The sequence below is a fragment of the Haemaphysalis longicornis genome, unplaced genomic scaffold (assembly GCF_048455015.1).
Source record: "Haemaphysalis longicornis isolate Haplotype H1 unplaced genomic scaffold, Haemaphysalis longicornis Haplotype H1 scaffold_4, whole genome shotgun sequence".
Taxonomy (NCBI): domain Eukaryota; kingdom Metazoa; phylum Arthropoda; class Arachnida; order Ixodida; family Ixodidae; genus Haemaphysalis; species Haemaphysalis longicornis.
Genome location: NW_027526361.1, coordinates 108,960,561 through 108,975,776, shown reverse-complemented (window position 1 = coordinate 108,975,776; position 15,216 = coordinate 108,960,561). Strand labels below are relative to the sequence as shown.

Below are 15,216 nucleotides of genomic sequence, written 5' to 3'. Positions count from 1 at the left end.
AGAAATCTCTAAAAATACCACTTCGTTCTTCGGTCTCGATCTCATTCAAGGTTCAACATAGTTTTGCTTTGGCTTCCCGAGAGGCTCCTGTGGACTAGGGGCTCTCGCTGTTCACTGAGGCCTATTTCTGTTTCGATAGATTATCTTTTCTCCAGCCACGTGGTCATGCGGGCAATGTCTACAAATGTTTGCAAAATGTTTCGATTCTTGTTTTAAGATATCATTCCGTGCGGCAGGCCCCTGTTCGATGCCCCAGGTAGTAATACCATCTGCTTATATTGTACCTGAAAGCTTGGAGAAACTTTTCAGCATGCACGGACGCCTGTGCATGGCAGTATTGAATACTCTGGGTCACTCTCTTACACCCTATAGGCCTTGACACTCTCGACATCCCTAACTTTACATTGATTGCAAAATTCTCCACATCTTAAACGAGAGCTCTCTGGAGCTCTTAAGTCTGTTCCCCTCGCCAACCCAGCCCTACCGTTCGGACCGCAAACCTCCCCGGGGATACAAATCCATATCCAGATCTTGAAGGCCAATTCAGATCAGATTCACATCCACGTCCACGTACAGATCTTGAAGGCACCACAGTGCCTCACTCCCTCCGAATGCCCCCTTCTCTCCAAATAGGCAGAGTCTTCCCTCATAGCAATAGTGCTCCTCCGCGTCTTACGCACTCTCCCTCTTTCAATTCTCAGCCGAGCTGATCGGTGGCCCCAAGAAGAACCACTGGATGATGCTGAACGTACAGCAGGCATACTACTACAAGGTCAACTACGACAAGAGCAACTGGCTCCTCCTCATCGGCCAGCTCGAGACTGACCACAAGGTGGGCGAGCAAGCGATGTACGCACATGCTTTACACGGCGATGGATTGTGCCCTTGAGAGTGCGTACCGTCTAGCTGTGACGGCGTTTGAGTGCTGTAATACTGCGCCTCTTCGATTATAAGTAGCGAACAGTTATTGTAAAGATGACCCTCGGATAGAGATGCGCGGTAATAATTCAATAAATATTAAGATTTGCGAATGTACAATTTGGAACTGCGAATCGAATACGAATGTTAAAAGCTGGTTGAGAATCGTATGAATATTTTATAGTGTGAATATCTTTGCTCACGCGTGTAAGAGCTTCTGAGACGTAGCCAGAAAATATGTATATTTGTTTTCTTATTTTAGGTTTTTCACGAGTTCAATCGAGCTCAGCTCATCGACGATGCTCTCGACCTGGCCCGGTAAGTTGGCACGTCTGTTAGTGAATTATCCAAAAAGAACAAAAAGGCACAATAATAATACGCAGCAAACATTGGCACAAAAGGTGGCTCTGCTATAAGAGTGACCTAAATGACTGCAGTCGTCGCATGGGTAAAGGCGGGTTAGAGCGTTCTTTCACTTCCTAATGGCTGCATTACAGTTACGTTAAACCACTTGACAAAAAAATCGTGTTGGTAGGCTTACAAGTCGACAGGAACTAATGGCTACGATGCCACATGCCTAGTAATGACCAACAATTCATGAGAACATACAAAAGTTGGAGAGATACTTTCCGTGTATTTTGCCTTTTACCTGAACATCCTGTGGCGCGACCTTAAATTTACTCCAACTATTTTCGACCGTAGTCACCAACCCAAGATGAGCCTTTTTTTTTCGAGAGAGAGAGAGAGAGAGAGAGAGAGAGAGAGAGTAAACTTTATTTGAAAATAGGAAGACGGGAATGTGGAAAGAGTTATGGGTGAAGTCCTATTTCCAGGACTCCAGTAGCAAAGGCTCCCAGCTTGGCTCTCTCTAGCAGCTCACGCTGTGTCGAAAGGTCTGAGCTGGACAGTGCTAAATCCCAGGACTCTCTGGAGGTTTGGTTCGAGAAATCACAAACTCCGGTTGACCTGCACGAGGAAGCGTCCCCCTTTTGTTCGGGTTAGGGAATCGACCGTTCCTTCGGATCTCGATAAAAATTTATCAACCCTTCGTAAAGAAAGTTGACAGAAGCTCGAAAGCTTTCTCCCATCAAAACTGTGTCAAAATTGCGTCAAAACTTTTACTAAAATTACGTCCAACCTTAGCTTAAAGTGCATCCAATCGGTATTCAAACCTTCAAAGGCCCAAATCGCAAGCGAAGAATAGACCAACGCGACGATTTTTTGCGCACTACGTAAACGCATGTACGGAATATTTAAATGCATACCGATACGGGGTTTATGAGATAAATGTGTACTGTTTTACTCATTCTTCATTATCTATGCTTGTATTGCCTTATATCTAGAACCGTGCCTTTTTCGCGATTTTCAAGTCACCGTTTTGACACAATAGAAACCCGGTTTCACGCACGTGCGCAGTGTCCAGAGGTCTTATCAGAGCTTTAGGTCGACCAACCGGTCTATGGGGAAAAACATTAGTCTTTTGACAGCACCCCACCGGTTCCACTAAGAAAGCTTTCGCTTTAAAAAACACGCGATTCTCAGTATCCAGGCATAGGGTTTGAGCAATCGATCAAAATTTGAGTGCGGGGAATGCTGCCTGCAAATGTTCGAGATGACTTTACCGCTGTGAAATAGCGCGAAAGTTCACTTCACGGTCGAGACATTGTGCTCCGAGCAGTGCGCGTCGTATAGACAAAGACGTTGTCTAGGGGAACCGCCTCTATTCGCCTCGTCGCAGCGGGGGTCAGCTCCAGTACGACCTGGCGTTCGACGTGCTCGAGTACCTGCCCAAAGAGCGCCACCACGTCCCTTGGAACGCCGCACTTACCAACATCCAGAAGCTGGACCCGATCCTCAGGCACACCAAGATCTACAGCAAGTGGAAGGTGGGTGTGGGACTGACACTTTGCCTCTTTCATTGGCCAGTCCAGAGTAGCTCCGAGCAGACCGCGGGCAGTCCAGGACAATAGAAATTCTATGGGCAAGATATACGAGGCTGCTCTGGAGCTGTTCCGAGCAGTTCGAAATGACAAAACCGAAGCCGGCTGGCACCTCTTGGGGAAGCTCACACGCACTATGAATTGCCAGCTGACGGCACTCGTGCTCTGCGTGCCACTGATATCGGTGCGTAGAATCAATAACACACGCTATAAGAAAGCATTAATCATGACCTGCAAGACAGCTGATTTATCACAAGGTTTATTACGCTGAATCCGTTCTTTCTACGGCATTTCGTACTTTTTTTGCGGGAGGTCTTTTTTGCACTACTCTGCCTACAGGGAAAAAGTTGTGGGAGATTTTAACGTTTGTTAACTAGGCAAGGATACAGGAAGTAATTTAGGGAAATAATTCCGGGGTTTAAAAGCACATCTGGAAACAAACGTATAGAAAAGCTCGTTATATTTTGATATGTCTGACAGTGTTCTCTTAGCGTACGCATTGATCTGTCGCTTTCGTCTCAAAAGTATAGCAGGAGCCAGAGATTGCCATTTTTGCGCCATAATTGAAAATACATGCATTTCGTCTTTGCAATATTTTGAGTGGATTAATCGCATTACGGTTGTCGATGAGATCGAGAGTTCGCAAGCTATTTTATTGCGTCTCTTCTGTTTTGCAGAAATTTGTGAACCATTTGTTGAGCAGCCAGTACGCACGACTCATGTCTGAAGAAAGCAAGGAAGAATCAATGCAGATATCGTAAGTTTGATGGCAGAACCGACTTATTCACCTTGGATGCGTGAACTAACTGCAGTGGTCTCATGTGGCATTTATAGTTTGCCATTTTTGGGCAATTCTTTTAACATTTCAAGCATTGCACCGCGAATTTTCTTAGGTGTGTGCGTGCGTGCCTTCACGTGCGTGGCTTAGGAATGAGAGATTCGTTGAGGAAATACACAGAAGTAAAGACTAGCAATCTATACGGCAAGGGAGCAAAACGGAGGAGGCGTCACGTTATAGAATGCCGGCCTTCTCTTTTGTGTTATATATATATATATATATATATATATATATATATATATATATATATATATATATATATATATATATATATATATATATATATATATATATATATATATATATATATATATATATATATATATATATATATATATATATATATATATATAAGACAGAAATAACAATTGGCAGTCAAGACAACCTCGGAAAGCAAAGGAGAGGATGTAGTACGTCAAGATAAAGAATTTGGAAAATAAGAAAGTGGAGAAAAAATGCCCGCCAGGTGGGATCCGAACCCGCGACCTCCAGAATACCGGTCTGGTGCGATAACCACTACGCTACCGGCGGGGCTACTTTGGCCTCCACTTTCTGGGGTATTTATGTTCACGTGTTTTTGTTTCCTGCGCTTGGGGGTGGTGGCCAGCGCCACTCGGACTACTCGGGGTGAAGGGACCTTCTTTTTAACCCCCGGGCCGTGACTCGAGCGTCTACGACATGTCCAGAGTGGTCGACCAGCGTTGAACCCTCTTAAGCTAACCTTGGCACCAAGACTGCCAGAACAGAGGCCCTCGCTATGCATGTAGCGAATCAGAATAGGAAATGAGGGGCTCGTTGAAAATAAGACAGAAATAAGAATTGGCAGTCAAGACAACCTCGGAAAGCAAAGGGGAGGATGTAGTACGTCATTACCACTAACGCTGATGAGATGACGAACAAAATGAATTCGGAATGTTCGATGAATGCGTGTACCATTGCGTAACCGAGTCAGCCACAAGGCACAAGAACCGGCTGCCCCTCTGCTTGTCGCAGAATACTGCGTGGCTCCATCCTGACGCTGAGCTGTGACTACGACCACACGCCGTGCGTCTCCTTCTGCCGGAGGATGTTCGAGAACCTCAAGGCCAACTACGACGCCGCCTATCACATGTACGCTCGCAGCGCACGAAAATGCGGCGTTATTAAGTGCAGATCACTTTAGGGCGCGCCTTGTCGTCGTAGCTCGCTTGTGGAAATAAATAATTATCTGTGGAAATAATTAATGAAATAAAACTCTCCGTGGGTATAATCATCTAAGCTGTCAAAAATGCTATTATTTGTCTTGAGGTATGTGTTACAACCGTCTTCCACACCATAAGCCCGTGTAAAAGCCATGCTGTTGAAAGTGAGAATTGGTTAAGAAGACAGCGGGACGGAGCGAAGGGAAAGCGTCAAGCATTCTCAATCGTTTCAAAGGTTGTGAACCCGAAAGAAGTTAAACATGGTAACACTGTGTAGTGTTATCCGCGGAAGTAGGTGGTATAGTTTTTCTTTTTCTGTTTTTTTGGCACGACAATTTTATTTTGCAAGTGAGAAACGCCTCGTCGAGTCGCCTGCATCCCCCCCCCCCCCCCCCGTCGTTGATAATGCAGCACTGTACGGCTGCTCCTAATCTTGACCTAATCCTTGTCAGACTTGTACTCGGCACTGTCCTTGTACCACTTCGTTCTTTTTGGTCGCATACTCTTGTCCTGCTGTCGCTATTCTCGTAGTATTTCTCTTTTCTCCCTGCCCATGTAGAAAACTCGGTGTTACCCATTCGAAAACTATTAAAAACTTATTCGCAACTTCTTGAAGCAACAATTCCAAATAGTTATTCGAACAGAATACTGAATACGCACTATACGATTCATTCACCGAATTGAACAGTATAATATTCGATTTGATACTCGAAACTTCCAAATATTCCACATCCCTAGCCTTCGCATCCCTCATACTGGAGGCAAAAAATATAAAAAAAAAACTTCCGCTTATTGGGTGCTTAGGGCTTGTGAGTTCTCCTTTGCGGTGCGCCGCAGAGCTCATCATTCGATATCAGTGCGTAAAACCTGGAATTCGATTCCGTGTTGGCGTGTAAAATTAAGCGATACAGACCCTATGAGAGCAGGTGTGTTGTTTGCAACCCTTAAAAAAAATTTAGCGTGCCTTAACAAAGAAAGTTTAGAGAAGCACGAAAGCGTTCTAACATCAAAACGGCGTTGAAACTTCCTCTAAAAGTTCGTCCCACCTTCGCTAAGTCTAGTCGATCGTCAAACCTTCCAAGACCAAAATCGCAGACGAAGCACGAACCCATTCAACGATTTTTCGTGCACTAAGTAACCGCATCTATACGAACGGTCTAAATATATACCGATACGTGGTTTATGAGATCAAGGTGCACTATTGTACGCCTTCTTCATTGTCGATGCTTGTGTTGTCTTATCCAGAACCTTCCTTCTTCAACAATTTTCAAGTAACCGCTCTGACATAATGGATGCCCGGTTTCACGCATGCGCACTGTGTCCAGAGATCTTATCAGAGCTTTTCTGTCGACCAACGGGTCAATGAAGAAATTCATTTTTTTTTTTTTTGACAGGACGCCATCGGTCGCACTATAACAAAGCTTTCGCTTTAAAACTTCGCGCAGGGTGCCGTTCTCGTACCGGTCGATCGTGTTCTGCCAGGCCATCAAGCACGGCAAAGACGATGACTTCAACTTCCTCTGGCAGCACTACTACGCCTCTGCGGACACCCAAGAGCGCATTGTTCTGCTCAAGGCGCTCTCCTGTACCGCCAACATTAAGCTGCTCGAGAAGTACGTGCAACTTCGGGGCGACGTTCACGCGCGCGCGACGGTATTTTATAATTTGTGGAACACTATATATATCAGCGGGCAAGGTTCGTAACACATCTTAATAGTGGTGTTCAGCATGAATCTTTAGGGATGGTTTAATAAAATAACTATAAATGAATATGTAGTTATGTGCTTGTAAAATTAACTGAATACCTTAAATTTCTAATCAATTATTTGAAACAAAAACAGACCTCAAAACAGTCCTTGAACAATATGCCATGATAGGCAGCAAGCACGATGTTTTCGGCCCAAGCCAAATACCGCATTTTTGCTCAGTGCAACACGGATGACTCGTGTGACTCCCACATCATTCTCTTATAACTATCCACAGGTTGAAGTTTCACATTACCAAGCAGTATTAGGACTATCTTTTTCTCCACATGGCGTGCGGTGCATTGTTAATAATCCGTGCTGTCGTTTTTTTTTGTTTTTTTTTTCAAACGTATGTCTTTAGTTAGAAAAATCCAACATCACTCCCTCATTTGTGTCAGGACCACGCACGCGCAGCTTTCCTCGGCTTCTTGGTTGGCCGCGAATGAATTTCACCGAACCCCATGCATCATTTTTCAAGCGTTGTTTCAGGCGCGTTTGTTCACTTTAAAGGTGTCAGCATAGCTCGGGCCGGTCACCATCATAAGCGGATACCAGCCCAACCACATTAAAGGTTTTGTATAGGGGCATGTGTAAAATGAGGACAATACTCGTTGACCTCGACAGACCACAGCCTCTCTCCCTCTACAGGCTTCAAATTTATTTTCCTGCGCTCAGCAGCATCTAAGTGATGCAGTTTAATTTAGTTAGGCCTACAATGATGTTTCTGGACACATAACGCATGTTACACACCTACTCAAATTTCGAATAAATGAAAACAGCACATTTATCTCGCATTCGGGCATGGGTGCCTTGTAATGGTACCATATGAAGCATACTTCATATGGTACCATTTCAAGGCAGCTATACGTACTACATAGTACATAGTACGTAGTTCGTTTCGGTTTATAGGGTGCATGCATTTCGTGCATGCAATAAAGGAAACAATCACTTAAGTCACTGCACTCCTCCTGCTCCTGCGACAGTATTTGCAACCATACAGCGTGGCAGTCTTTGCACAGCAGTTTCTGTCTCTTACAAACACAAACATCAATGTCCAGATAAAACATTCAGAGTAAAAAATGCACAGAACCACATTTAAAAGATTACATCCCAGAAAATATCCAAGAATTGGAAGTTTCCGAGAGGCGTATGCATGCCATGCCCGTTTGTTGACGAGTCCATGCCTTGACCGCAGGCTGCTCCTCCAGTTGGTGAACAAGGACTCCGGCGTAGAGACGACCCAGAAGGCGGCCAACCTGATCAACGCCATATCGACCACCAGCGTGTCGGGCAGCTCGAGCCTGATCCGCTTCATGACCGATCACCAGGACGCCATGTTCAACCGGTGAGTCCATGTGCACGCGGTCACTTCATCATGGCGAACAATAGCGAAGTAGAGCAGACGTTCCTGCAGATGATGCGACTTTCCGTCTTATGCATGTTGATTGTGCTTTGGAGGGGGAGGGGGGGGGGGTGCGAAAAGTTTTTAGCCGTATGTCTTTTATATTGGCTACCGCTGCCGGCAGATTCTCTGTCAGCCCGCCGCAGTGGCTGATTGGCCTAGGCGTCGTACTGCTGAGCTCAAGGACGCTGTTTCCATCCTGGCCTAGGGGGCTGTTTTTCTGACGGAGGCGAGAAATGAAAACTCCAGTGTTTCAAGATTTTTGCGCACGCTAAAGACCTTCCAGATGGTCTACATTAATCTGACCATGCGCCTCATAGCCCAGGTGTATATTCATAGCATTGAACCCCCAAAGTTTGAAAGAGTCTCTGGGTGGGGTCATGTTCCAAACGGTAGCTACAGGTATTGTGGGCGCTGCCTGCCAGGACAGCAGGAGCCACCGCGGTGTCCTATTAGAACGACTTAACGGAAGAAAATAGCAAAACAAAAATATTAAACTATAAAATTAACGCCAACTTATGCCCTCCTAAATTACCTTCCAGTAGCGTTTTGTGACTTTGTAATTTAGAAACAAAGTACCAATACCAACGGGCACCACAATAATGACAAGTTTGTGTTCTTTGAATAAAACGTTACGAGGACACAAATGTGCAGTAGCGGGTCCCGTGGTCAGAAAATAAATGTATAGACCTTCTTGCAAGGGTCCTTGCCACTTTCATTGGTGGAATTTTGAAGAAAAGGAAATGGCGCTTGAAGCATCGCTTTGTTACGCTCACCTTTGCAATTCTACGCGAAACTAAACGGAGTGCTCTTCGACGCAGGTACGGCTCGTTGCAGGGCCTGTTCGATTCGATCCTTCAAACAGTCGTCGACAACATCAGGCACGAGGGCGAGCTGCAGAAAGTAAGTTCACCAGGCAAGATATTGCGGGCATCCATTAGTGGCCTGATTTTATTGGTCACTTCCCCACGAAGCCACCTTGCCCCAGGGCTGGGAGCGACTAAGAGAGGCCAAGGAACACCGCTGTAACGCATGAATATCCTATTGTCTTCTCACTAATAACAAAATACCTAATCTTCGCTTCCTCTGCCAGAGCCTTTTTTCAGGGGGAGCTGCAGGAAAGAGGCGTAACCTACATTGTAAAATTATTTACACCCTTTTTTTCTATAGCTAACACCTTCACACCATATTTACACCTTTCTTGTCTATAACTAACACCTCTACGCCCTGTATATATTTACACCCTTCTTGTCTATAACTAACACCTTTACACCATATCAAAAAGCAATAAAACACCCTTTGAAAAAGTATAATTAACATAAAACACCCTTAAAAGGGGGTTTTCGTGTTTTTGCTATGGTGTAAGAATGTAATAAAAGACAAAACTCATTAAAAGGTGTTTTCTTTTGTTGTTTTTTGCTAGGGAGTAAGGGTGTTAGCTATAGACAGTGATGTGTCAACCATTTTACAGTGTACGTTTCGTGCTAGATGGCATTCGCAGACTTGACAGCATTTGCCATAATGCCGATTGAAAGGAGAATCATGCAGACATCATCATCATCAAACTGGCGTCCCTGACCTTTAAATACGTCTCGGCAGCGGTGTTTTCTTTACCCCTTATAGCAGAAACCACCATATGTAGCAAACTCTCGCTATAACAAAATCTCTTCATCCGAATTCATTCTTTATTCGAAGTTTTTCATGGTCCAGTTGCAGTGCAGAAAGAGACGTCGATTTAGCTTCTAAAGAAGTACCGGTTATAACACAGTCAGTTTTCCGTTTCGAGGACGTCGTTATAACGAGGCCTTACTGTATTTTGCTGCCGAGCATCGCCCTTTATGTTTGTCAGTCTTAATCGAGCCTTGGCACTTTGCTTTGGTTCTGCTATTTCTCGGGACATTTAAAGGAGTACTGACACGAAATTTCTCGCTTTCAGTTTTTATGCTGTAAAGAATACCTATTGGCCCAGTAATTGCGAAAATCGAACCGAAAGCCGTCAGCCGCCAACACAGAATTAATTAGAGAACGTTTTTTGCAACCAATTTCAAATTTGGTCGCCGCGCGGGAAAAAGGCCGTTCGAAGGCCAGCCTGCAAGCGGGCCAGCCTTACGTCACGGTCTCACCCGTGACGTCAGGGACGTTTTTCTTTCCTCCATGCGTTCGCCGCATCGTCTGCTACGATTGCACATGGTCCGCACTCGCCCGAGCAGTCGACATGTCGTCTGAATCGTCAGACTCGGAGGAGTCGCTGCCACCCGACAGACAGAACAACTTTATTTGGCAAGGCGATTAGGCTGGCGATGTCTTCGCCGTCGTCCGTTTTTTAATATCACTGCGGCTCGAACAGGCGCAGACCGTGATAGCAACAGCTTGTTGCCACTCTTCTAATCAATCTGATTGCGAAAAAGAAGTTCCACATGCGAGAAAGTAGATGTTTGTGTGTTGAAAAATTGTGCTAGGGGTTGTTATCAGTGCTGATTTAAAAGTGGCGTTCAGATATTTGCCGCGATGGAAAGCCTACGCTGACCAGCAGCGGAGGTTCGGCGCTCCGACACTGCCGGCACAGCGGTGCGTCGAGCGGCCGAAAGATGGCGCCACCTGCGCGTTAGAATCAAAACAGGCCGCGGCAGATGTCTTGGTCACCGATCGCCGAAACGGAGATTATTGCCAAAATAAAGCTCCATATGCGAAAAAGAGGATGATAGTGTGGTGATAAGTTGTGTAAGGGATTCTCATTCGCAGTTGTACAGATACCAGCGATCAAACAGTCGCCAGTCGCCACGATACCAACGATACCAAGCCTAAAGTTCCCAACACCCAAGGTGACCCGTGCAACCCCGAGCCCGCTGGCTTGGGCGACAGTTCTAGCGGCCGCCGCGGCGCACGAACGCAGTCCACGTTTAGCGCTGCATGTCTTCGTGTGGAAAATAATGCATCTTGGCGTCGTCGTCGATTTGCTCGGACAGGCTTCCACGAGCAGTACTTCGCATACCGCGAGCTTGCCATACCACAACCAGGGCGAGCTGGGTGACGCGCGCACCGCCGCGTCGCCGCGGTGCCCGTCGACATCGCGCAGTTTTCGGCACCAGTGCAAGGGAATACCATGCGCCGGCCACGAACTGAAGAGCAAAGACGTCGAACACGCAACGTTTACAAGCATTGCTCACACAGCTACGCCCACGTCTCCTGCCCAAACGAATACCACCGACAACAGCAGAGCAGGATATCGTTTCCGGTTCCGAAAACGACTATATGACGTCACCCTGAACCGGCCAGACACGCAGGCCAATGTTTCGTCACGCCGAAAGCGATTTCGCTAGTGCTGCCGATTTGTGAAATCTCGCGGCCCGGGCAATCAAAATCGATTTTAGATGTGATTCCGGCCTCGGATCGCTGCAAAAATTTCTGTGAGGCATCTGTACAAACTACTGAAGCCAATGATATCATTTTTAGGCGTCAAAATTTGGTGTCAGTACTCCTTTAAGTCTTCTTACGTGCGCTGAAGGCAAAAGCCTGGCATGTAATTGGGACAAGTACCTTTTATAGTACTCGTCTTACATGCCGACAAAGCAGCCACACTATTTTACCGTCATTATATAATCCACCTTAATTCATTCCAGTCGACATTAATCCGTTATAATCTACCTCATTACATCTTAACCGACTATAATACATGTTAATCCGCTCCACACAATCAACCTTAATTCATTCTAAAACTTTCCAATCCACCAACCTTAGCGTACTTCAGTGATTTGTACTACTGGTCACTAGTAAATCGGATTAACTTTGGTAATTATTAATAATCTCTTATACACGGCATATGCTTCGGATCGATTCTGACTTTCTTTGGTTTACTTGGGGTTTTGCACTATTCGTGCCGTCGCCTGGGCCATTCGAGGTCATCCTTCCAGTGCAACAAACAGTGCTTTCGTCTTACTAAAGTTCGTGCTTCCTTTTTTTCTTTTTTCTTTCCCCAGCTGCGCGCAATCTACGAGCGCACCCGCGACCTGCTGCCCAGCGAAGAACAGAAAGTGCAGCGGATGATCCAGACCGCGCGCGAGCACATCCGCTGGATTACCTACTTTTACCGAGACGTCGAGACGTGGCTCGACAGGCGATTCGTGCTGGACCACGGGGAGATGGGGCACTCCGAATAAATCTCGCCTCTGTGCGAGGCTATTTTTTTTAGCGCACGTTACGTAGATGTGGCAAGGAGTAAACACTGTGTGCCCTTTTTTTAACTAAGCGGCAGGACAGTAACCCGAACAAAACACATTTTCAACCACTTTACATCGTCACAAAATTAGCCTTAAGGCAGTGCGAGCAATGTTATGTCCTTGTTATCGTTTGTGAACATTTGTACTTTTGCAGCGTCGAGAATGAAGATTTCGAAGACTCGACTTTCATTTTTTGTTCTTTTGTTTTGCAAAAGACAAAGATTGATTGTGGTGTTTAACGCGCCGACGCAACGCAGGCGATGAGGCGCGCCGTAGTGGAGGGCTCCGGATTAATTTGGACCACCTGGGGATCTTTAACGTGCGCCGAAATCTCGAGCACACGGGCGTTTTTGCTTTTCGCCTCCATCAGAAAAGCGGCCGCGCGGCCGGGAATCGAACCCGCGACCGCGTGCTCAGCAGCGCAACGCCTTCGCCACTGAGCCACCGCGGCGGGTGCAAAAGACAAAGAAAGAACATGAAAGGAGAAAACGTAAGAACAACAAAACCTGATGAAATAAAAAGCGAAAGCAAGTAATTTCTGAAAATTAAAACTAACAAACTTTGGGGTGATGCCATACTCTACACCTTCCCGATTGTTTTGTTTATTATTATTTTTTTTTTTCAGTGAAAGCGCAAAATGTCTGATTGTTGTGCTGAAGGCATACATAGAAGCTGCATATGGTGGGTGCGTAGCCCGGTGACAAAAATAATTATCTGTAGTCATTTTTTGATTATAGGCAAAGCCAGTGGCCTCGTCTCTCTGTGTTAGCGGGCAAGTGGTGTGCTTTATTTCTCCAAAGATATCTACAATAAATTGAAAGCAGGTAAGGCTAAAGAAAGTTGGCTTTGCTGCAAAGCATATTTTAGCGACAGGCACGAAAACATTCCCGGATGAAGAAACGGTGGCATTAGTGGTGGCCACCCGTGAAGGGGACATCATCGACTGCATCACCATGCGAAGCACCACCACAAAGCACACGACACCGAAGCCGTTCTCCTCTCGATTCGCTGGGAAGAACGATACGACCGCGGCCCCAACATCATTATCGATTCACAAGAGCCCGTGCGAATGCTAACGGCAGGATGAATTCCACTTGCACTCCGAAGGGTACATCCGGAATCCCTCGAGAAAGTTCACAACATTACGTGAACCTCGGACACGTGGGACTGCCTGGTAACGAGGCGGCGAACAGGCGAGCGTGCGACTTCACTCACCACCCCCCTGTGACCGACGCCTTGCGATACCACTACGCACGGTGAACACCTACAAAATGCCAGAAAAGAGCGGGCTACATATCCAATCCCGTATCGCGAACTAATGGTAACTGGAGCCCAGATGCATGCTTGCGTTATGTAAGATAAACCTCGCTGGGCGAAGATTTTCCGGCAACGGCGCCCCGACTACACAGAAGACTGCAGGCTATGCGGAGAGACTGCTAACCTCTTCCATGCCACGTGGGCCTGCCCACACCTCTGGGCAGGAGCCGAACACCAAAAGGACCCGCCACTGACTTCACGTGAATCATGGGAGGCCGCCCTCGTCAGCCACGACTTACAGATCAAAAAGGACCTAATCAGCCGGGCGAAGACGGGAGCAGAAGCCACTGGAGCCCCGGACAAAGGGTTCCACCTGTGAATCTCCCATCTTTTTCTCCCTTTCCGCCATCTTTACTTCAATAATGGGTCCGTTCGTTTCGCCTCTACCACGGGAACCAGTTCAGACGGCTCAGCACTTCACACACAGTCAGCGATCACGCCGGCGCTCGCGCGTCACGTGTGCCCGGACGTGTACGCCAGTGACGTGTGTAGTGTGTGCGGGCAACATCGCGCAACTCTGGCCCACATCCTGTGGGACTGTGCAGTGCACCCCGTGGAAGCTGCCGACCTCTACGGCCGGCTGCCGGACACCATAACGAGTGCCGTATATTCGACGGACCTGGACGCAAACTCTAGCCGTCCAGCAGCTCGAGGCTGCTCTCGCCAGGCAGAAGCGGAGCGAGTCGCAGACGGGGGGGGGGGGGGGGGGGGGGAATTGACGAAAGCGCTAGACACATGTACGATTGGTACACGCGATTCGCATGCGACTGATCGTTACGACTGTCACCACGACTAGTCGTACGCGTGAATTTGGGACACATGACCCGATGCGCGCATGCGATGCGTCGTCGGCATCGCTCCGCCCACCGTTTTTGCTCTATGGTCAACTACGACTATCGCTGAGCTGAATTTGTAGATCCCGCGCGTTCAATCGCAAAAGAAAAAATGGATAAAGCAGGCAATCGTGAAGCGTTTCCTGCCTTCGGAAACAGTTCGCGCACACGCCGGCCGCGCCTGCCAGCTCGGACACTCAGCGGCTCGAACCGGCGCAGACCACGGTAGCAACCGCTTGTCGCTGCTCTTCTGAATCAATCTGATCGTTAAAATGAAGTTCCACATGCGAGAAAGTAGGTGTTAGTGTGGTGAAAAATTGTGCTAGGGATTGTTATCAGGGCTTATTTTAAAAGCGGCGATCAGATGTCTGCCGCGATGCAAGCCTACGCTGACCGGCGCCGCGGCGCGCGGCGGGCGGTGCGCCGACCGGTCGAGAGATGGCAATACCTGCGCGGAAGCATCGAAACAGGCTACGCAGATGTTCAACTACGACGATCGCTGAGCTGAATTTGTAGATTCCGCGCGTTTGTTCGCAAGAAATTGATAAAGCAGGCAATCGCGAAGCGTTTTCTGCCTTCGGAAACAGTCCGCGCACACGTCGGTCGCGCCTGCCAGCTCGGCACACTCAGCGGCTCGAACCGGCGCAGACCACGGTAGCAACCGCGCTTGTCGCTGCTCTTCTGAATCAATCTGATCGCTAAAAAAAAAGTAGCTTATGCGAGAAAAGGGATGATAGTGTGGTGAAAAGTTGTGTTACGGATTGTCATTCGCAGTTACACAGATTGCGGCGATCAAATATCCGCCAGGATGCTAAGCCTAAAGTT

The 15,216-nt window shown here is 47.2% G+C and overlaps 1 protein-coding gene across 1 annotated transcript in view; it reads left to right on the top strand.

The window, feature by feature from the left end:
* The window catches only part of LOC144178805 (thyrotropin-releasing hormone-degrading ectoenzyme-like), a 55,181-nt gene extending 42,751 nt beyond the window's left edge, over window positions 1–12,430 (top strand). Inside the window, exons 14-22 of the mRNA XM_077706928.1 lie at window positions 702–832; window positions 1,181–1,236; window positions 2,657–2,804; window positions 3,536–3,615; window positions 4,690–4,806; window positions 6,323–6,490; window positions 7,818–7,967; window positions 8,846–8,927; window positions 12,002–12,430. Coding sequence (XP_077563054.1) covers window positions 702–832; window positions 1,181–1,236; window positions 2,657–2,804; window positions 3,536–3,615; window positions 4,690–4,806; window positions 6,323–6,490; window positions 7,818–7,967; window positions 8,846–8,927; window positions 12,002–12,181 — 1,112 coding nt within the window. The 3' untranslated portion in view covers window positions 12,182–12,430. The remainder of the gene's footprint in view (window positions 1–701; window positions 833–1,180; window positions 1,237–2,656; window positions 2,805–3,535; window positions 3,616–4,689; window positions 4,807–6,322; window positions 6,491–7,817; window positions 7,968–8,845; window positions 8,928–12,001) is intronic.
* Window positions 12,431–15,216: the final 2,786 nt, after the last annotated feature.